This window comes from Thamnophis elegans, chromosome 8 (assembly GCF_009769535.1).
Source record: "Thamnophis elegans isolate rThaEle1 chromosome 8, rThaEle1.pri, whole genome shotgun sequence".
In the NCBI taxonomy this organism is placed as follows: Eukaryota; Metazoa; Chordata; class Lepidosauria; order Squamata; family Colubridae; genus Thamnophis; species Thamnophis elegans.
In genome coordinates, this window is record NC_045548.1 from 50,445,435 (window position 1) to 50,468,327 (window position 22,893).

At 38.0% G+C, this 22,893-nt stretch overlaps 2 protein-coding genes across 2 annotated transcripts; one reads left to right on the forward strand and one right to left on the reverse strand.

Annotated features, from left to right (window-relative positions):
• Positions 1 to 1,608: 1,608 nt before the first annotated feature.
• On the forward strand, positions 1,609 to 17,097 carry E2F5 (E2F transcription factor 5). The gene is made up of 9 exons (XM_032223149.1): positions 1,609 to 1,942; positions 5,051 to 5,160; positions 6,117 to 6,278; positions 7,102 to 7,145; positions 7,682 to 7,746; positions 9,097 to 9,343; positions 10,657 to 10,848; positions 12,442 to 12,486; positions 16,395 to 17,097. Exons 1-9 carry the CDS (start codon positions 1,763 to 1,765, stop codon positions 16,502 to 16,504), a joined length of 1,155 nt encoding a protein of 384 aa, XP_032079040.1. The 5' UTR covers positions 1,609 to 1,762; the 3' UTR covers positions 16,505 to 17,097.
• Positions 14,332 to 21,785, reverse strand: RBIS (ribosomal biogenesis factor). The gene is made up of 5 exons (XM_032223151.1): positions 21,622 to 21,785; positions 19,238 to 19,354; positions 18,358 to 18,474; positions 17,113 to 17,219; positions 14,332 to 15,039 (listed from the first exon to the last, which is right to left on the reverse strand). The coding sequence occupies exons 2-4, from the start codon at positions 19,349 to 19,351 to the stop codon at positions 17,151 to 17,153; spliced, it is 300 nt and encodes a 99-aa protein (XP_032079042.1). The 5' UTR covers positions 19,352 to 19,354; positions 21,622 to 21,785; the 3' UTR covers positions 14,332 to 15,039; positions 17,113 to 17,150.
• Positions 21,786 to 22,893: the final 1,108 nt, after the last annotated feature.

The window sequence follows — 22,893 nt, forward strand, 5'->3', positions numbered from 1 at the left end:
ATAATATATTAGAATTAGGAGATTGGAGGTGATTAAAAGGACTGAATTTTATTCCTTAAAGCAGTGTTTCTCAACCTTGGCAACTTGAAGATGTCCGGACTTCAACTCCCAGAATTCCCCAGCCAGCAAATGCGAATGCTGGCTGGGGAATTCTGGGAGTTGAAGTCCGGACATCTTCAAGTTGCCAAGGTTGAGAAACACTGCCTTAAAGGCTATATAGCAGTGGTTCCCAAACTTGGCAACTTTAAGACTTGTGGACTTCAACTCCCAGAATTCTCCAGCCAGCTCTGATCTGCTGGCTGGAGAATTCTGGGAGTTGAAGTCCACAAGTCTTAAAGTTGCCAAGTTTGCGAATCACTGCTATATAGCCTTAAAAATGGCGACATTGCATCAAAAGGATTTAGGTATTACAATCCTATGTTTGATTGATTATTGTGAAAATAGCTTTATGAAAATCATTAGAACTACTGTCAATAAACTCAAAAGAGCAGACATTGGCAACCCCTGAAACCAAAATGCCCAAAGTTTCTCTGTGACTGAGATGGCTGGTCTCTAAATTTGATATATAAATAAGGAAAATAAAATGGTATCTATCATTGTTGCTATTTTATAATTCTAAGAGGATGAAATAGTTTCTTTTTTATTACATGTTTGAATAGAAATTATATGTATAAATCTGAGATTCTGAAATATCTGTAAGGTACAGTATGAATTTTGATTTCTTTTTTTACAACTTCTTTTATGGTTTTATTGCCTATACTTTCCCTACTTGAAAGGATTATTCAGTTCAGGTACCTTTGCCATTATTTCTTCTATTGAAAGCCATTGTCAAGTCTTTGCCAAATTTACACAGTACTTATGAACCATCTTTATTAGCACCCTTTAAAAAGCAATACTTTTTTAAATATAAGCATTTAAAGAACACTTTGAAGGCCCCAATTAGGTAATCAAATTCAATTGTTCACTCATTATAGTAATCCACATAAAAGCATCACTGACAGATGAGTCTTAATATCTGCTTGACTCATCCCTTGAAGGGAAAGTCGCCCATGTTCTATATAATTCAACCAGGGCTGAATGGAAACATGCTAACAATTTAAAACTTCCTACACCTTTCTGTGTGAAAACGGACACCCGAAGAACCAGAACCCTCTAGTCAGAATTAAGAATCATCCTCTGCAAGGGTAGGAATGTTCAAGTTTTGTACAAGCTTGAAAGCTCAAGTCTAGGGACTTCTAGTCAATTTATATATTTTATTTTCTAGTCATTTTATAGAAATAATTGATTTCTGGATCTTAAGATGATCGTCCTTCAAGGCAGACCCAGAACTATACAATAGGTCCTAGCTGTTCAGCTAGAATGATGGGAATTGTGGTTGCAGAAAGTTCCACCGTTGCCAATTGGAGAAAGTTTCATTTCAACACAAGTGGGGAGGGGGCGGGGAAGAGAGATCCGTCGGACTGTGGGGGAGCTTGCTAAGCTGAAAAGGCGGGTTGCAAACGTTTCCTCCTCGAAGAAAACAAACCTCTTTTTTTCTCCCCCTTCCCTACACAAAACTTTGTCTCCCAGCAACTCAGAGGCAGCGTCACTTCCTCCTCCCCCCCCCAACCCAGCAAGCAAGGCTGCGAGGCCCGGAGCTGCTCCATTCAGGGCCAGCTGTGTTCGCTGGTGGCCGGGGAGGAGAGGAGGCCGTCCGCGAGGGCCACGTGGGGCCGCCGCTGCCGGGGAAACCCACTAGCCCAGGAGGCTGGAGCGATGCAGCATGGCCGCGGCGGCTCTGGCCGAAGCGGTTTCTAGCAGCGGCGGGAGCCTGGACGGCAGCGGGGGTTCCAGCGGCAGCGGCAACAGCAGCAGCCGACACGAGAAGAGTCTGGGGCTGCTCACCACCAAGTTTGTGTCGCTGCTGCAGGAAGCCAAGGACGGCGTGCTCGACCTGAAGGCGGTGAGCTGAGAGGTGGGGTGCTGGTGGAGGAGGCTGGAAAGGGAACTAAGGAGGTCTGAAAGATCAAGCCTCTCCTCCCCGCGGGAGCTTTTTCCTCCCCTAGCAGCTTCCTACCTGGGGTCTGCAAGGAAAAAGAACTGGAAATTGCGGGGTCGGGAAAGGGTAACTCGTGTTTTTTCAAAACTGCCCGTTCCCACCCTTCACTCTTAAAACAAAGGTTTAAAACAAACAAACAGAAAAACAAGCAAGCATACATCCTGAATAGTTATCACACCCGTGTCACCAAATGCACCAGAAAAAAACGTGTTCAGGTTATGCAGTTGGTGGCCACTTTTCTCCATCATGTCTATTTTATTTTTAAAACAGTCTTGTACGGTGGGTTGGGGAGAAGGCTTTTCCTGATTTACACCTGTATTAACTTGCATTATCATTTTTGAGGCAAAGCCACCCTTTCCTCCTCAAGAGCTTTTTTTTTTCAAAGTCCCTCCTTCCTTTAATCCCCCTTTTCACTTATGCAAACAAACCTGAGAGGTTGGGTTAGCCTGCAATAAAGTTTCTGGCCATAAGGCATATAATACTTTGCTGTAGGCTGAGCAGAGATTTACAGTCAGGCCTTTCTTCCGTCTGTAAATCACCCTTTTCTCTCCATTCTGTGTGTGGTGAATTAAGATGCTAATGCCACACTTCTCTGAAAGCTTGTGCCCATATTCAAGATAAATATGGTAAGAGATGTAAGGGTTGTTATGCTATTAATTCTCCCTGGGTAAGCAGTGGAACAATGAATGTTCCTTTGTTCCTGAGAAAATATGCAGGTAGGATTGCGGCCTAAACATTTGCGGCTTTATCAAGAAATAAGCTTGGGTGAATGCAGGGAAACTTATTTTCAAATTAAATTAATCAAGTTCTGCTTGGTAAAGTAGATTGATCTAGTGTTGAAAGAGTGAAATTACTTTCAGGGTACAAGCCAGGCACCAACTAGCATTGATACTCAGCTTAGTCTTGATTATATCCTGTCTAAGGCAGAAATAAATAATCAGTGGCCCCAAACACCTGCTTTTTAAATCAGGATTGCGGAAAACTGACATTCGCCATTTTGAATTGGAGTACTGCAATATAGTTTCCCAAATAGGTACCGTATTTTTCAGAGTATAAGATGCACCAGAGTATAAGACGCAGCAAGATTTTGAAGAGGAAAATTTTTAAAAAAGTTTTTGCACTCTGCAAACTTCCCAAAAACGGGCCCGCTTTCCCCCCCAAAAGGCATGACTAGCCTTTAGGGAGCTTGCAGAGTGTTCCTGGGGAGGGAGGGAAACAAGCCTAGACACTTGCTTAGTAGTAGATCATTTTTACATGCTAGAGAGTTTCTCTATGTGTTAACATTACTTCCCTCTTCCATTCAATCGTGCCCAATTTTCTGACACTGCTTGGACAAGTTCCTGTAATTTTATTGGCAAAATTTTTCAGAAATAGTTTGCCACTGCCTCCTAACTACAGCTGAAAAAAAATGACTGTCCAATGTCACTCAGCTGGCTTTGTGGCAAGGGTTGGATTCGAATGCATAGTCTCCTGGTTTCTAACCTGATGTCTTAATCACTACACCAATGGCTGCCAGTTCACATATGATATAAAACAAGTTGAACCTCAGATCAATTTTCAATCAGATAAATAACATGATTTACATAAATAAATGGGTGGATCTGGCAAAGGCTTGGACTAGTTGCTGCAATTTTCTAGGTAGGATTTTTAGCAGTAGATGCCATTATCTTCTTCCTGGGGTTAAGAGAGAGTGACTAGCTTAAAGTTACGGAGTTGGTTTTGCGCCTAAAGCACAAAATCTCTTGGTTTCTAGTCTACATCAGACTGATTCTCATTTTACATGTGTTAGGTACCTGAAACCTGCTGCAATATAAAATAATCTTTTACTACTTATTTTGGTTACAATATGAAATATAACACCATTAATTGAAGGAGCAAAAAAGATATGTTTCATCCAGTGAGTCATTAAAATAGTATTAAAGTAAAATCTACTTTCCTTTTATTGAGAAAATTTAGGCAGCCTGCTCTTTCAAGGGTTTACATTGGATCCATGCCAATATAAAAATTACTGGCTTAAATCTTAGGCTGCTAATTATTTTGACTACTGCTTGCAGACTGAACTTCACTTTCTTTCTGCCTTGTTTTTAGTAGAACTCGGAATGAAGTAAGGTACCATGTGGCTAAGAATATCTGTAATGATAGCATTTGAGTAATGTGGTTTCATTTTTTTTACCCATAAGGTACATAATACTCACATGGGACTGAGCTGGTGAAATCCATATATGCCTTTATACAATAATACAATACAATTGCAGAGTTGGAAGGGACCTTGGAGGTCTTCTAGTCCAACCCCCTGCCTAGGCAGGAAACCCTATACCGTTCCAGACAAATGGCTATCCAACATCTTCTTAAAGACTTCCAGTGTTGGGGCATTCACAACTTCTGGAGGCAAGCTGTTCCACTGATTAATTGTTCGAACTGTCAGGAAATTTCTCCTCAGTTCTAAATTGCTTCTCTCCTTGATTAGTTTCCACCCATTGCTTCTTGTTCTACCCTCAGGTGCCTTGGAGAATAGTATGACTCTTTCCTTTAAAATTTGGCAAAATAATATCCATGGTAAACTTTACACTTCTGATACACAAAAGATGGAGTTACCTGTCTTTGCAACAGTGACTTGCCATTTTTGGTTCTTTTCCAGCCCTTTTCTTAGATGAAAATGATACATTATTCTTCTGAGTCCTCTTCAAGAGGGTTCCACCATCTTTTTGACTCCTCCACTCCCTCTCACCCACTGGACTCATGCATGGCTAACGCCAAAAGAATTTCTTTCCACATGGGGAGTTCCATAGGCATGTTTTCAGGAGGTCACTTGTATAGGCATTTTGTTTGATTGCCCCTGTTCCACAGGCAGGGAGGGTGGTCCGAGGTCTCTAATTGTGCATCTGTCTCCTTGGAAGGTTGTGATTAATATTCCCTAGGAGGCTTGTACAAATGCACTGCAGCTGCCTAATGAGCCTCGCCTTTTGCCCTTCATCTCCATGCATTGTTCTTTTTTCTCCTTTCTCTTCCCAGGCTGCTGATACATTGGCTGTACGGCAGAAAAGGCGGATCTATGACATCACCAATGTTTTGGAAGGGATAGATCTTATTGAAAAAAAGTCAAAAAATAGCATCCAGTGGAAGTAAGAGAATTAGTTGATGGATACTTTTATATGCATACTGAAAATTTGAAGAGTAACTTTCTTCCATGAATGTGATGAATGTATGACTTTTAAAGGGATTTGAATTTATTTTGTCTATTTTATTTATTGGGAGACTTCCAAGCTATGCTTTACAGATAAATTCAAGAGTTTACAATAGAAACTTTTAATCTATCTTGTAAAACCATAACAATATGTAAATATCCTGACCAATCAGGGTAAAAGACTCAACAATGCAAATTAAGTCCTGTGAGCTTCAGGCGATTTTAAAGCCTACAAGACTGGGCACCCACCATAAGTCACCTCAAACCATGAGATGAACAAGAAATATATTATGATTATATCCAAATAAAAATCAATTAATGAACAAAGAAAGAATTTATAAAAATTGAGGTTGTCCTATTTCACCTTTCCACAGTGCAAATTGCTTGCCAATAAAGCACATTAAATTGGCATTCCTGATAGACCTTACTATTCAGTTCTCAATAATATCTACCAGCGATTACCAATTTGTGTATTTTTGGCAGGCAGCATATTTCACACAGTAAGAAACATCAGCAATAGGACATACATTTTATGCCAATGCCCATTAAAAACTCCCCCCCCCCCGATTATTAGGAATTGGGTAATATAAAATTTTCAATTTTACGATACATGCTGAGGATATAATATATGAAAATAGTTTCTTTCAAATATTTTTCTTCCTTAGTATGACACTTAACATTTTTATATTAAGGAGTAGTATAAAATATAATAGCAATATTAAACTCTTTGTCTCACGTGCTAAAATCAGATGAAAAAGATGAAAACACTATTGAACCATTCTATCACTTGGGCTGGAAAGGAAAACTGGCACTTTCAGGCCCAGCTGAACAGCTTGAAAGACTGAAAATCTGCTTTTTGTCATTTCCCAATATCATTAACTTTTTTCTCTTAAGAGGTGTAGGGGCTGGTTGTAATACAAAGGAGGTCATCGAGAGACTGAGATACCTTGAAGCAGAAATTGAAGAGCTAGAAATAAAAGAAAAGGAACTGGATCAGCAGAAACTGTGGTTGCAACAAAGTATAAAAAATGTTAAGGAAGATTCCATCAATAAACGATATCCTTTGATATGTGGTATAATTTATATATTTTGTATAAATTGTATAATTAGTCAGGAACAACTAGTACACATGTGCAAGGGGAACCTTTACCTTTTACCGTTTTTATAATTTATTAGAGTAGGACAAGCCTTCCCCTGGGCCCTTCTGTATCTTTAACATTAATTCTAGAGACTAGAGATGAGATTGGGGCAGAAGACGTAGGAACTGCAATAGGATGCCCCAGTTCATAAGTATATTTCTGTTCCTGTTGCATCACCTGTATATTAATTTCACATTTGTTGCCTCCACAACCCAGGTTATGTTAGTCTAGAGCAGAGGTTCTCAACTGTTTCTTCACCATGGAGCCCTTTAAATACCTTTTGTGGCCATAGACCATATTGGCTACGGAACCCCAAGACTTGACTCAAGATTTAAATCATAACATTTCTTCAAGCCTTCGCGGGTCACATAGTGCCCCCCCCCCCCAAGGAGTCTGTGGAGTCAGATTGAGAACCACTGGTCTAGAGTATCTGTAGGATATTTGGCATTGCACTGAATTTGAATGGTTTATAGAATTTTTTTCCCCCAGAGTTATAAAACTACAGAATGGCACATTTGCTTGAGACAGTTCCCTGTTAAAAAAATCATCACTTTCAGTCCGGTGGTTCGCAAAGTCATATTAAAATGAGAGAAACCATTTCATTATTTTTGAATGATGCAATTTCACTCATGGGTGATGAATGCCACCCAGAATATTTGAACTACTAGTTATACCTCTTTTAAAATCTCACCAACTATATGTACTCAATTTATTTTAAACAATTCCTTGACAAGACCCACTTTTTCATATATCACTCATGAAGACATTTGTGACTGCTTCAGTGGTAAGATAAAAGATTTAAGTCTGCTTACAAATTATGTTTCCTACATGAGACACACAGATGTGTGATTAGTGATAATTTAAGCATATAGCAGTTGTTTTTCCAGAGATCTTGCCTCATGAAATCCTCAGGAGCCTTTTATCTAATAACATATAACAATAACATCTGCTAGTCACAGTGCAGTGTGCTGTCAATTAGTACTGTAATATATAATCTGCTCTGTATCCTTAATTCCTTTTCAGAGTAGAGCACATTAGGATTTCTGTCCAAAGATCAGAGCAGTAGGAAACAGCACCCAGATGGGACAGTAATGAAACTTGAAGAACACACAGGAAAATAAAATGGCCAATGTAGAATCAAATAGGACTGTCTTCTCATTAAAGCATGACTTATGGTTTACAGAGCTGTTGCCATGCCTTATTTGCCATGTGCATTAAAACATGGAGTTTCAGACTGAATTGACATTGAACTGAAAGAGTGCATATAAAAATATAAACAGAATGTATTCAATTAAGATTTGACTGTTTCTCCATAAACAGGAGATACACTACTAGCAATTCAAGCACCTTCTGGTACACAGTTAGAAGTTCCTGTGCCACATGTGGTATGTAGAAATAACCATTTTGATTTAATTGGAACAGAATTTATTGAATATCCATTGCACAAAGCATATAATTTAAAATTGTTATCTGTTTTATATCAGTTTTATAAGGTTCAACTATTGGTTAGTCTCACAAATTGTTTAAAAAGATGCAGTATTCAGTAATTCAATTATCCATCTAAATGATTGCAAATGATGTAAGGATTATTTAAATTGCAGCTTGGTGATGTGAAGATAATGATTCAATTGAATAGTATTTGTCTTTATTCATCAACTTCAGTTTGAAGCCTGTATACTGCTGAAGAAATCACTACATTGCACTTAACTATAAAATGTTAAAATGTTATATCATTCCAGAACCATATGTTTAGCTGGTAGCTCCTTCTGTGATTAGCCACAGAATTCACTGTATTTCAATTTATTTTGAAATAGAGTTCTCTTTTTGCCTTCCTGTGAAAATATTAGATATGTAAATATAAAATACTTTTATTATTGAAGAATTTTGCTTAGTGGTTGTGCATTTTACTTGTTTGTAATATTTTACTCCATTAAACTGCTAAATAAGTAAATGTTTTGTAAAAATAATTTTATAAAAATGCCAATCCCATATTGAACAAAATGAGTGTTAACTAAAGAAAGAAAGTATGTTAGCAAACTGATTCCCTAGTGTTGGCAGTTCAAAACTTTCATTTATAATTTTGAATGGAATCAGTTTTTGTTCTGTCCAACTCCTCTGTCCAGTAACTAATGCTGAGACAAGCTTAACTAGAATGTACTTTAATTAGCAAAACACCAAAACCTCGGTGGCTGAAAGCCAAGCAAAACAAACAGATAAGGACCTTGGCAGTAACTCAGACAAACTCAGCGAGCAATAAACACAGATAAGGCTTGGCAGAATCCAGCTTGCCAAACTCACAGTACTGTCCTCCAACATTCAATCCTGCGTTGACTTCTTCAAAGAGGGCCGTGTGCACAAGTAGCTTTTATAGTCTGGAGAGGAGCCTAATGACCATCAGCTGAGTACAAACACCTCCTGTAATTGCATAATTGTTCCTGATGCCTAGTAGCTCTTTGATGGTGTGCATCCAGGAACAACTCACTGCTGGCTTCAGGATCACTCTCCCTTTTCTCCTCCCCACTGGTCAAAGGCTCAGGCGCCACCTGGTGGCCAACCAGGCTCTGCTCGGAGTCGGAACCCTGTCCAGGGTCCTCCACATCCTCCAGGGCCCCTCACTGTCGGAGTCTAGTGGCAGCTCCAACGGCTCCTGCTGGGCCACAACAGTTTTGACTATTGATTAATATTTCTGTTTTGATATAAAGCATGTTAAAACTTTCATTTTACTCTCTCTAAAGGGACAAAAGAAATACCAGATTAATCTGAAGAGTAGTCTGGGACCTATCCATGTATTGCTCATTAACAAAGAGTCCAGTTCTTCCAAACCGGTTGTTTTCCCAGTACCTCCACCAGATGATCTCCTGCAGTCTGCAGTTCCACTGACTTCCCCTAAACCAAATGCAGATCCCCAGAGATTACAAGAGCCTTCAGACCTTAATCAGAAGCAACCCCTTCCACAAACTCCAGTGACAGATATACCAACAGGTGGGTATAGAAACACTTTTCCTTCTCAGAAATTTGCCCAGAAAACTTGATACCATTGTTTAGATTTTTTTGTACTCTTTTCTTAAGGGATGTGGTTGTATCCTGTATAATTATTTAGACTAACTAGGTTATTTACAGACTAGATTTCTGAAATTTATATTTGTGTCCTATCTAAGTAAACAATTAGGATAATAATCCTAGAAAAATAATATATTTGCTAAAGAGGGAACTCTAAGCTAGTGAAGCATGGTGGCTTATGTGGTTAGGATGCTGGGCTGATGATTGGCAGGCTTGTGTTTGAGACCTAGATACTGCCGTGGGATGAGTTCCCGTCAATCACTCCAGCTGCTGCTGACCCAGCAGTTTAAAAGCAGACTACCGTGAGTAGATAATAGTTATTACTTTAGTGGGCAGCTTGACAAGGTCTCAATGGTTTTCTCATTCTAAAAAACAGTATTGAGAGTAAGGCTGTAAATCAAAATTCTTTATTCATGCTTGAGTGTAAGAATATCTTCATACACGATGAGGTTTAAGCATGGTATTCTATTTGATCTGCACTGAAATGAAATGAGGCTATACCCATGGCTTTGCCTTCTACCCAAGCTGAGATATTATAGTTTCCAACTTTAGAATTAATGACCTTAAACCAGTCTTTCAAATTTGTTTTAAAATTCCAACTTGTTCTGAACAAAATGTGAAAAATAGCTAACTGGAAACATAATTTGTTTTCTATTATCAAGAAAATAACATGAGTCTGTATAAATAAAAATCTTGCAATACTAAGTATGTTCTCTGCCTTGAATTATAAAACAATAAAGGTGGGGGAAAAAACAAACACACATTTTGAATTACTAGGTAGTGCAATTAGCTAACTAGTTACTTATGTACTAATTTCGTTGTATTTAAGTACAATGACAATAAAGATTATACTTATACTAGCTGGTGTAAAGAAATGGCTTATCTCTATAAACGTATCTTTTGTTGATACTAGTAATTATGAGGTGGCATAAATCACAAAATATATATATAAAAATTTAAACAACACTTGCCTCTTGGAAAAATGCCAAATTTGATGGGATTTTAGTTTTTGACTGAAATAATATGGGAACATGCTGAAATCTTGCAGGATTTCATAACCTCTTGAGATATTATTTTATTGGATTGTTGTGCATCTTCCAGAATTGCTTTCTGCGAGATGAGCGGCCATATAGATGAATAAACAGAGGTTGCCAACCTGTGCTCTTTTTCAATATTTGTTTATTGCACTGAACTATCATGTTGGATTTTAACTTGAAAAATTTCCACTACTCTAGATATCACTTTACAAGGAAGCCCAGCTCCTGAAACACTGTGTGCCAGTATTCCAGATTCCGAGTTGTATGATAGCCTTGTAACCGAAACCACGCCTAGCTCAACAATCCTTCCTTCTTCTTTCCTTCCACTGGATGTCAATAGTATTCTAAAGTCGAACACATTTGACATAGCAAAGATGGATGACCCTGGAGGTAAAGATCATCTTACATTTAGTTATTTGATTTTTTTAAACTCCTTCCTTTATTGTTTATAAATAACTCGGGCAGAAAACATACCTAATACTCCTTCCTCCTCCTATTTCCCCCCACAACAGCCCTGTGAAATAGGTTGGGCTGAAAGAGGGTGAGTAACCCTAGATCACTCAGCTAGTTTTCATGCCTAAAGTGGCACTAGAACTCTTGTCTCCTGGTTTCTAGTCTGGTGCCTTAACCACTAAATCACACTAAATCAAACTAACCATTTAGTGTTAATTGGGCAGTATCCAGAAATCCAAAACTTGAAAAGAATAAGTTGTACCTTCCTTGTTTAGTAAAAATGCTTAGCTGCTTTATTTTTTAAAAAAAAAATAGAAGTCTTATAATTGACCTTATTTCTGGGGACAAGCCTTTTCATCTATAGCTATTTTATAATCACTGCATATGGTACTGAGCCAAAAGTCCATGGGTGACTAGACAGGTTAATATAGCCAATTTCTTGCATCTAGAGTGCAATATATTACATCTCAAGGATAATTCTTACTGCCAATATCTGTTTAACTAGCTTTTCCTTTATGACACTAGAGATACCCAGATGGCTAGCAGCTATTGTAGTGGTCCAGATACAATACGCAAATGCTTGTCCTCATTCTGGTAGTAATAAAATGGAAGAACTTCTATCTGTTCATTTCAGCAACATCCTGCTTTCCGCTTCTCTCCAAATCTTTCATTATGCTTTATAGATAAATCTTTGGAAAGGGAAGTACAGAGAAAGAGAAGATTGTGGCTAAGAATGAGACCTTCCTATTTTAGGTTAACCTTGTATCTAAGTGGATATAGCATAAAGAGAATAGTATTTTAAATAATCTTAACACTCACTTGTTGGAATCAACAGTGACATTAAAAACATTATACTACTTGAACATGTTATGCCCACAATTTTTGAAAACATTTGTAAGGCTAGAAGGATTGCCAATATTCCTGACACATTTTGATAAAGTACTTCTCAAACTCTGTGCTTTATGAAAATGATTTAAAGTAGTTTTTGATTGTCTCCTAGTTGATGCTTCTGGTTGCTGGCTTAGTTTTTCCTAGAGTACTCTTCATAACTGCCATGTGGTTAGATTTTTTTTTAATCCCCGTCCTTGTAACTTGAGATCACAGCATTGGGTGTGGCACAGCTTTGTGTTCATTTCACCAAGAGCAGCTTATATGAAATATTAGAAGTCCAAAAGAAAGTTTTGAAGAAATTAATTGAAACTAGATTACCTGAAAACTATATTTTATTAAAAATAGATCATAATCTTATAACTTTCTTTAATTCATTAGCTAAATTCATATCCCACATGCTGAGGCAGGTTTATCTTTTTGAGTGTGAAAAAGGCTTTGTGGAGGTTTGAAGGTTAATAAGTTTGTTTAATAAAATGTGTGTGTTAGATTTGTCGGACTCAATATAGTATTTTATGTTTTCACTTTTTTGGCATTACAGTAGAAATTAGGGGATGTTAAATGAGATGTTTTGATTTTTCTTAGGCATTTTGGTTTGCCATTTCTCTATATGCATAGTTGTGAATTTACCTTTGTCAACAGGTGTTACTAACAGTGATATCATTGATGAACTGATGTCCTCCGATGGTAAGTTTCTTATAAAATGTGATGTAAAAATATAAAAATTACACTTTACAAGTTAGTACATGTGTTAGTTCATGATTCCATTTTTGGATGGATGTACACCAGTAAAAATCAGAATTTCATTCATTGGTGTAAAAGATTTGGTCACTGAATTTTCCACTTAACTAGTGGCATCTATATTTATTACTTCAATTAAAACTAATGTCCTGACATTTGCGAGGAAGCACCTGTAGTCCAACCAACCTGCTGTAGGTTATTAACAGGCTGTGAATTAGTAGCACACTTCTCAGCAGTAGACATAGAAATACTACGCTGAAGGCCATTAGTAGCTATTGTGCCTAGATCCGTGAAGACTTAATTATCTCTTTTAACACAACTCAGCAGGTTCCTGCTGAAGCAAACCCCTGCTCCATCTAGTCCAGCAATCTTTTCTCACAGTGGTCAACTAACTGTAAATGGAAGCCCACTAGTTTTCCAGCAGAAGGCTTTCAGAGGAAATCACACTTCCATCAAGGCTAATAGCCTCTGATCTTCATGAATTAGCCCAATCTTTTTTGAAGCCAGCCAGGCTGTAGCCAGCACATCCTCTTACAGAAAACCATTTATCACTTTGTCAGTACATCCATTGCATTGAACTTCATGCAGTACCACTTGCATGTCAAGTATGTGTGACTAAAGTTAACAAACAAAACAATACCTGTGGAAAGCTAGTATTTGTTTTTGAAACATTTACACTTCAAATAAATCTGAGTCTAAGGCTTAGGATGTTCCACCTTGCTTGCCTCCCTGCCCTGTCATGCCTTGGTCTAATTACCTGTTCTGAAGATTGACTTCCTAAAAGAGCACCTAGCCAATGCAATGTGAAGCCTTCCTGCAGAGGCTGCCTTACATCATTCTGGAAACTATTGCCATTCTTGCAATTTCTTTAAAAGGTGTGAGCTTCTCAAGGCAGGGAGGAGATCCAATGCTATAGGACCCAGAGAGATGGAAAGCAGGCCTACGGCCTGTGGGGATCCAGCTGTGTGAGAAGATGTGCATGGGGTGCCTCAGAAGCTGGGGAAGGCACTAAGAGGCCCAACATAAGCACATGTGATTTGGGGGAAGCTGCAATGGGCTCCTGGAACTTTGCTGTGTCGTCTCCACACACCCCACCCCCCACACACATCCACTCTAGGTACCCACATTCTGCTTAATTGCAGTGGGGAGAGCCGGGATTGTAATTGTTGAGCGAGGCAATTACATGGGTGCCTTGCTTAACAACCACAACTCTCAACCACAATTCCAGAGTCAATTGTAGTCGTAAGTTGAGGGCTACTGATAGTAGATTTTTACACAGAATACTCCTGATGAAAACAGGAAGCAAGCAATTTTGGCCAGTTTCTTCCTTCTTTTATAGTCCTTGGAATCAATTTTCTCCTTTTTCAAGGCAAGCTTTCAAATTTTTTTAGCTCTTGATTGGAGGAGCATGAGGAATTCTAGGAGAAAGGAGAATCTGGTAAACACTGTCATTATCTAGTAAGATAACTCAACTTGGTCAAAGTGGAGTTGCTGAAAAAAGTCTCCGCTTACTTATAGAAGACTGCCTCATTCAAACCTATGGTCTAAATTGAATAATTTAATAGATGAAATGGTACTATTACAGCAGTATTAAGATATACGGAGCCATGGTAGTGCAGTGGTTAGAATGCAGTACTGCACTCACTGCTCACTCCAGGACTTTGATCATGACTGGCTCACGATTGACTCAGCCTTCCATCCTTGATAAAATGAGGACCCAGATTGTTGGGGGCAATATATTGACTCTGTAAACCACTTAGAGAGGGCTGTAAAGAACTGAAGTCTAAGTGCTATTGCTGTACTCATTTTTATTTTTTAAATACCAAGCTGCATTTTGGAGGAGGGTGAAAATGAAAACATCTGTTACTTTAATATAGTTAGTCAAAATCCAAGCCAAAATTTTTATATTGCCCAAATTTAAACAGTAATTCCATATTCTGGGGCAAATTAAAGTAAGGGATTTAGTAACCTCTGGCACTTGTTCAAACAAAAGAATTCAGTTCAATGTTAAAGTACATATTTTTGTTTCTTTTCCTATTATTTTTCCACCCATTATGTAAAATTTTGAATGTCCAAAATTTATTCTGTCTACAGCAAAGAAATATAATTATATTTAATGTACAGAATCCTTTTATCTTACATTTTAAAAAGTACTGAGAGAAACTTGATCAATAACATTAGACAATAGTGATTTAAGTATTTAAATCACAATTTCACTTGAAATTATAATTTCAGCTAGTAAAGTATAGATCAATGTCCCAAATCCAGCTCTCTGTTGATAAATAATTTGGCTCTTAGCTATGCGTAGACTCTAAAGAGATTATATATATATTTAAAAAACCACCTTGGAATATTTCCTCAATTGCTAAACTAGGGCCACTTTGGAGAGTATTAGTTTTCCAAGTCATTATATGAAATCCTGGTATTCCTTCCAATGTTATTGTATACACTTAGACAAATAGATTTCCAGTGTTGAAAGCTATGTGTTCCATTCTGTATCTGGAATAAAAAAGAGACAAAGGAAAACCATTTTTACTATAAAGATATTCAAATATCATTCTTACTATTACTTCAAAGGTTATGCATAAAAAACACATTTTAAAATGATAACAGGTAAAAACCTATGAAAAGATGGAAAGCCAAGAATTCCTTAATGCTTTGTATTAAGCTTTTGGTTGGAAGTTACTATGAAATATCTAAAAATCCATGTCACAAAGAAATAAGTCTTTGGAGGTCTGGCCAAACATCAGCCTCATCCTTTACTTTTTACTTGTTCCTTAAATAGATAATACTGGCTTAATAATTTACTTGTACTTGCACATTAGACACACGTACAACTGCATTGTAAAGGTATTTACTGTGAAGAATCATTTATTTTGTTTGAATTTAAAATTAAAAAACTAGAATTGAAACAACTTAATAGCAGTATTTATTAATCACAGGAAATTTGTGAACTATGCTTTTAAAAAATATCTTTACTGAGTATTTTTAAGCAAAAGGAAAAGATAGACAAAAATGAACTAAGGGAAAAATGTATTTGATAGTAGAATAATATATACCAGTGATAAATATCTTACACTAGTTTTTCTTTAAGTATAATCTTACATATTAATTTAATCTTTTCCCACCACTAACATTCCCATTATTGTTTAGCAATGATGACATGTGCATCCAGAATGTTATATTGTATTTTACTTGTTTGGTTTCTGAATCATTTCTCACCATTTATAAATGAGGCAAATTCTGAATTGTGTGGGGTTTTTTTAAGTCTGTCAAGTCTGTGAACTCTGTTTCATTACTTGTTACATTAACTTGATAGAAAGGCATATGAACATCATAAATATTCCAGGAGCTAGTGCAGTGGTGGGCTGCTGCCAGTTCACCTGAACTGGTAGTTCCGAGCACTGGTTGCCCCCCCCCTTTCCGGCTATCCGGTTCTAGATATCTCACTTTCCCACTTGCTCGCCCCACCCCGCAGCCAAGCTGATTTGCGCACCACTCTCATCGAAAAAGTCTCGTTTTAAGTGTTGTGCGCAAGTGTGGAAGGCACTCACGCACAGCACACAAGTGTGAAGCAGGAGTGCATGATCACATTTTCGACAAGCTGGTTGTTAAAATATGTGCAGCCCACCTCTGAACTAGTGGCATAAGATCTTCCAAATTCTAGAATAGGAGCAAGATTCATATTTCAAAACTTGAGACTAGATAATGGAACTATGTAGTATTAGTGGTGCTGGAACCTGAAAGGAGAAGGGGAATACTCCTCTTGCACTCACACATATTAGTGAATCAATATAATTATGCTTACTGGGCCTGAATATTAACCAAGTATAACTTAAGATACTGTCTTACAGTTTTTCCTCTGCTACGGCTGTCTCCAACACCTGGAGATGACTACAGCTTCAACCTGGATGATAATGAAGGAGTCTGTGATCTCTTCGATGTTCAGATCTTGAACTACTAGATTTGATGCAACCAGATTTCCTTATCTACCTCTAACTATGTAATACAGTAGATGCAGTTTTATAATTCAAGTATTTAAAATAATGAATGCAAAACTCCATGAATGACCAATGCTGGGCATACATTTTTTTTAAACTGTTATTATGAAGAGTTTCTAGATGTAATGAAATGCAGAGTTAATACTTAAAGAACTGTTAGAGTATCTCAGTACAGTTACTTGTATGCCTATTTTTTCATTTTTCTTTTAGGAAGCAAAATTCTTAATGCTGCTTCTCTGCTTCCATTAGAGCTAGCAAAAATCTGGTCCCTTAGGAACTCCCTATAATCATTCTGAAGTTTTGGCCATATATTTCAAACTTCCACTGCCATTTGTAAAGTAAAGGATGATTTTTTAGGTTGTTTCTCTCCCAGTTTCCTTGGGTGAACCCCAAAAACATTCTGTGGAGTGCCTTCTTTATTAGCACTTTAAATATCTTTTCCCCTTTATTTCTCACATTCCTAGACTAAGGAAAGCACTATTTGTAGTTCCTATTAAAGAACACCAATACTTGTATATTAACAAGATTTTTAAAAAAATAAAAACTATACAAAAGATTGCTTGTGACATACCAAAAGATGTAATTTTCACATCGCTATATTGTTTAGTGTCACAACTGAGAAAGTAAGTTCGCAGCAGCATCCACATTAGCCGGTTTGTCTTCCTGACAGTTTGGAATCTGAAGAAGGAAACATATGCACCTTGAAATGTTCTGAGTACTAAAGATTTCAGCTAATATGGGCTTTTCTTGGGGATACAATCATCAAAACATTTACTGTATTTTTTGGACTATAAGACGCACCACCCCCCCAACAAAAGTGGGTGAAAATGTCTGTGCATCTTAAAGACCAAATATGGCCCTGTTGTTGGCCTCCCGGAAACCCTCCTCCCCCCCGCGCATTCTGTTTTTGGTGAAGGGTTGCAGAGTGCTCCTGGGGAGGGCCAAAAGTGGATGGGGGGGATCGGGAGGTTAAAAATGGGCCCCTTTTTTGTGAAGGCCAAAAATGGTTTTTTTTTTCTTCAAATTTTAGGTGTATCTTTTACTCCGGTGCATCTTATAGTCTGAAAAATATGGTACATAACATATTTTGGAATAAGCAACTCAATGCTTTTTAGGCTGATTCTGCTCAGACTGCAGAAATGCATGAAGTAGGGGTTTTTTATGTCTGCCTTAATTACCAATTGATAGGAGTTGGTGGGGGGGGGGAACACTACAGTTTACAGAAATACATTTTAAAATATTGCTACAGAAAAATAGACTATGTGAATACTATAAGAAGAGCACCAGATAATCTTTGCAGTTGGGAAAATTTGTTTATCAACCTAAGGATTAGAGAATATTTTAGAATGCTTTCCTCCCCTTGCCTAAATAATAATTGAGATGACTTGTTCTGAGGTGCAACATACACATTTTAGCAAGGATGTGGACAAAACCATAGATGCAATATATCAAGACCTCAATGTCCCAGGAACAATATGATTGGTCAAATTTCCAACTTCTAGAAATTAGAAAGCTCAAAAAAACCCTATACAAATGGCTGCCTATCCCCTTGACTCTCAGACATAGGATCAGGAAGTATGTGAAGATTCACATAATCTGTCCAAAAGGTAAGAGAATGTATTTGGTTTGCAAAAACATTTTACTTGGGGGGGGGGAACGGGGGGACGAAGGCAAGAAACACCACTCCTTTCTGCTGTGTTGACTATTTTTATCAGAAAGGATCAGACGTGTTTAAACAACCTTTGGTTAAATCATCCTGTTCTCCCCAAAAAAGATACACGGATCAGAATTTGTTTCTATATGAACGAATTCTTACCTGAAGTTTCTTTGAAGAATCTGATGGAACAGTTTTGGACAACTGCTTAACATTTCTCTGTATTTCTGTAAATACCTTATCTATCTTGTGAACTTTTTCATCATTCACTATATTTATCTTTTGAGAAAAAAGAAAAACAATTTGGCCTTTTTAATATCACGATGAAACTGAAAAGTATAACTACTCTAATGAAATTCTTTAATCTTCATTAACTTACAATAAATCAGTGTAAAGGTTTAGGACACAAAGAAGCAAATAATCAAGATAAGCATTCCCACATTTTAGTTGTTTTCTTTAGCAGAAACAGTTAAATATTTGATGTTTAAAAATTAGAGTCCTAAGTAGCCAAAGGAATGAATAAATGAAATGCATAATACTTTCACTCCACATGCTATAATACTTCATTTTCTTTGCTGCTACACAGGTTGATGATTCAAACTGCTTATTCTGTAGATTCTCTACATGTTGCTATCCAACTGCATACATAAATATAGCATAGTTTCGTATATAACTTGGCAATGCTCTTATCAATTAGTTTGACTAAGAAATCCCAACACAAAATGTGTTTTTCCCAACTATTACAATGGGTTCAACATCATAGCAACCTTCTCAATCACACATAGAGTTCCACTCTAGAGAAAGCATGGAGAATGCATTTTATTCACTTTTGGAGCATTCCCATAGCCGGTGTTCTTGATGCATGGGATTTCAATTGTCAGAATTCTTACAAGAAACATTCCACCAAGAAAAGTGACTTTATATACACCTGGGAACAAAGCTCGTATAGCTAAATAACAAAAGTCTTAATTTTTTTTAACTCTAATGTGTACAGCACAGGCATACATTTTTTAAAAGTATCACATAATCATCTAGTACATACCTTTTTTAGATTGGTTGCCACTGGTTTTGTTTTACTTTTAGCCTTTAGTATTTTTTTATTGGCTATATGGAATACATTGGCCTGTTTCAATCCTTTTGCCTTATTCTTGCCCATGACCTAAAGTAAGTAAATATTTTAAATTTTTGTAATTATTAGTCAAACATTCAAGGTGATTATTTAAATAACATCTATTTCACTAGTTGGAATATACCATTAGTATATTCATTATTGAATGAATTATTGAAGGATGCATTTTCAGAAGCAGACTTCTTTCATCAATTGCTGCTTGTTGTGATCTACTTTTTTATTATAAATATATTATCTGTTGTGCCTATTTCTCCATAAGGAGGTTCCTTTGTTCTAGTTCTGGGCAATGAGCTAGATCTTTTGTCATCTTTAATAATAACACTGATATTGACTTTATTCACTAACACAACTAAAGAGACTTCCTAAGTTAATTGTAAGAAAAATTAAAACCTGCATGAAAGAAAACAGCGTTCTATAATATTGATACCATTGCACCTTTTAACATGCAATAAAGTCATTTGGACACATGACTGACATTTCTATGTATTCATGGTATGTTTTCTAATGACTAAACTGAATAATCATTTTGTTGACCATCCACCAATAAACATTTTGTTTATCTCCATAGAAGGTGGGGTTTTTTTTTAAAAAAAATTCAGAATCAGCATATAACAAGTGGTTAGGGCTTACCCATCCCTACCTTTCTTTGACCCTTGTTTATCCCCCTTCTGTGGCTGTGGGAGGGACACAAAAGCTTTAAAACTTAACAGAAGTGGGAATATACAGAGTACTGTAATCCGTGGCACGACAAAACCGCGGTCCACTAAAGCGCGCCCGATTAAAGCGCGTACCTGACGTCATCAGCAGCGCGACAAATACAACCGCGGAGAAAAAAGGGCGCTTTAAAAAGCGCTTTTAAAGCAAGCCGATTCACGTAAAGGTAAGGATTAGGGTTAGGTTAAGGGTTAGCGTTAGGTTAAGGGTTAGGGTTAGGTTTAGGTTTGGGGGGGTTAGGGTAAGGTTTTCGCGTTAATTTTAACTTTACCGCTCACAGCGTGATGTTTTCATTGCGCTGTGATGACGTCAGGTACAAGCTTTCGTCGAGCGCGCTTTAGTCTACCGCGGTTTTGTGGCGGAACCCTGTAATCACATTTCTGCAAAGCTGCCATACTTTGCTGACAACAGATGGCAAAGTTAACCTAACAACTTATCAGCCTTCTGGATAATACAGAGTTGACTAGAAAAGGTAATGCTCACTCTTCCTGCTGACTGGCTTTAACAACAGCTCTGGGGCAACTCACAAACAGAGTGAATTAAGAGCCCAGGTGAAATGAGAGACACAACAGGCCATAATCTACAGTATACAGATTCCAACCCCAAGGGTTGAAAGGTGCATTTGCCAAGAGTTGATCCCCAAACTAACTGTCATTGAACAGGCCTATTTATTTATATAGTTGCTCATATTTATTTAAAACATGTTAACCATAAAACTGTAAAACAGTATAAAATTGAACAAGAGTTGGAAGGTACTTTAGAGATCTTTTATTCCAACCCCCTGGTCAGGCAGGAAACCCTATAACATTTCAGACAAATGGTTGTCCAATTTCTTCCTAAAAACTTCCAGTGTTGGAGCACCCACAACTTCTGGAGGCAAATTGTTCTAACTATATAAAAATCAGCAATGAAAATTAAACAGAAATGTGGATTATTTTTGCACATTACTGGAAAAATGAAGTTATACCACCAGATGAAGAAATAGTTAAGAAGATATTAGATTGTGCAGAAATGGATAGGATTGACATGGACAATTAAGCAGGAAGAGGACTTCGAATACTATCAGAGATGCAATTTATTTTACCAATGGTTGGAAAAAAGGGGTGGAGGTTAAGAATGTAATTTGTATTGTTATGCAAATTAAATACCCAAACAATACGATGTTTATAAAGCACAATGAAATGTATTTAATAGAAAATCAATTAAAACGGAAAAACCTGGCCCCACAGCCACACTTCTCTAGTGCTCCCCTTCATTCACAAACCACTCTGGCCTCGCCTTACTCCATCGCCTGGGGGAAGAAGCCAGGTTTTAAGGGTCCTTGGGAAGGACAGGAGATCTAGGGGGAAAAGCGTTCCAGGGGCAGAGCAAGGGCTATTATTATCCATGCTGGCCCGAGTCACAGCATTTTCTGGGCCAGGGGTTCCCAAACCTGGCAACTTTAAGCTATGCTGGCTGGAGAATTCTGGGAGTTGAAGTTCACAAGTCTTAAAGTTGCCAAGTTTGAAGACTTCTGACCTGGGCAGTAAAACCAATGCCGCACCGTTTGCCATAAAACGCAATTTACCATCTAGCAAACTCACCTTTTTATGATGTCCGAGGAGAAAGGGAATTGCAAGCGAGGAAACCCCAAGCGGGGGGCAATGTTCAAATCCGCTTCCCTTACAATGTAGCTCTTCTTTGACTTTAGAGACGTACGCAACCCACGGGACACCCTCCGGAAGCCGGTGCACGTGGACGTGAAGGTCCGCCTCCTCGGACTCGGCCAAGAGACGCTGCACAACCGCCTCCGTCATTCCAGTGCGACGGGTTCTTCTCCTCCCCCTCCCCCCTCCAAGCCTGGTTGTTGAACCTCTTCGGGGTTGCCTTGTCCCTCTTCGGCGGGGCCGGGTGACACAGGCCTCGGCTCCGACTGCGAGTGAGGGAAAGGACGCGGGTGTTAATGGAAGAGCTGCCAGCCGTATCCATCTGGGCTCGCAGCTGTTAGAGGCAGCTGGAACAGATGCCATAATCAGAATCCTGCTTTATCATGTCATGAATGTTGTAGATTGCGGAAATCTGGACCATAAAACAATGGGTTGGGCCTCAGTGGTTCTACCTGATACAAGACAGATATGTGGGTTTAAATTGTAGAAAAATGCACTTAAGAATATCCTGGATTCCTATGTTATTTACATATAATGTAACATGTGCCTGAATTATACAGACCAATAAATGATAAAGGGAAGAGGAAAATTCATGTCTAATTTTAATTTGCCAAAGCATAGATGTGTGCCAAATGTTATTGTTATTCTGTACATTCATCCATATCAAAGCACTCCACGTTATGCATTATGCACACACAATGAAGTGAATTATGCTGGTCAACACAACCTTCATATCATTTAACTTATTGGAGCAGGGATGTCAAATTTGTGACCTCCGGATGCGTCATGTGCCCATTTTTGGAAAAGGGGGAAAAAGTCCAGAGTATGGGAGCTCTACAACAACCATAGGGTTAATACTGCACAATAATTGGCCCAATTCTGTTCCCACTCTCAGTCGCTACCAGCCTTCCGGTTGCAGAGAAATCTGGAATCCTGAAACCAGGCACCCTGAATCACTGTCACCGTGTCCTCCAAGCAGAGGATGCTGTTGCTAGAAAAGGATCACTTGCAGCCAAATTTGCTGCTGTTGTTGCCAACTGGCTGAAAGTTAACACCAGTTCTGCTTCCACCACATCACTAGTGTATTGTAATCTGATTGGCAACATCTCCAGTCCAGCACTAAGTAGCTACACACTAAGAGTCATGTATGAGAGATGGGGCTGCTATACAAATTGAAGATAAAATATTGAATCGAGTTGAAAAGTGTGG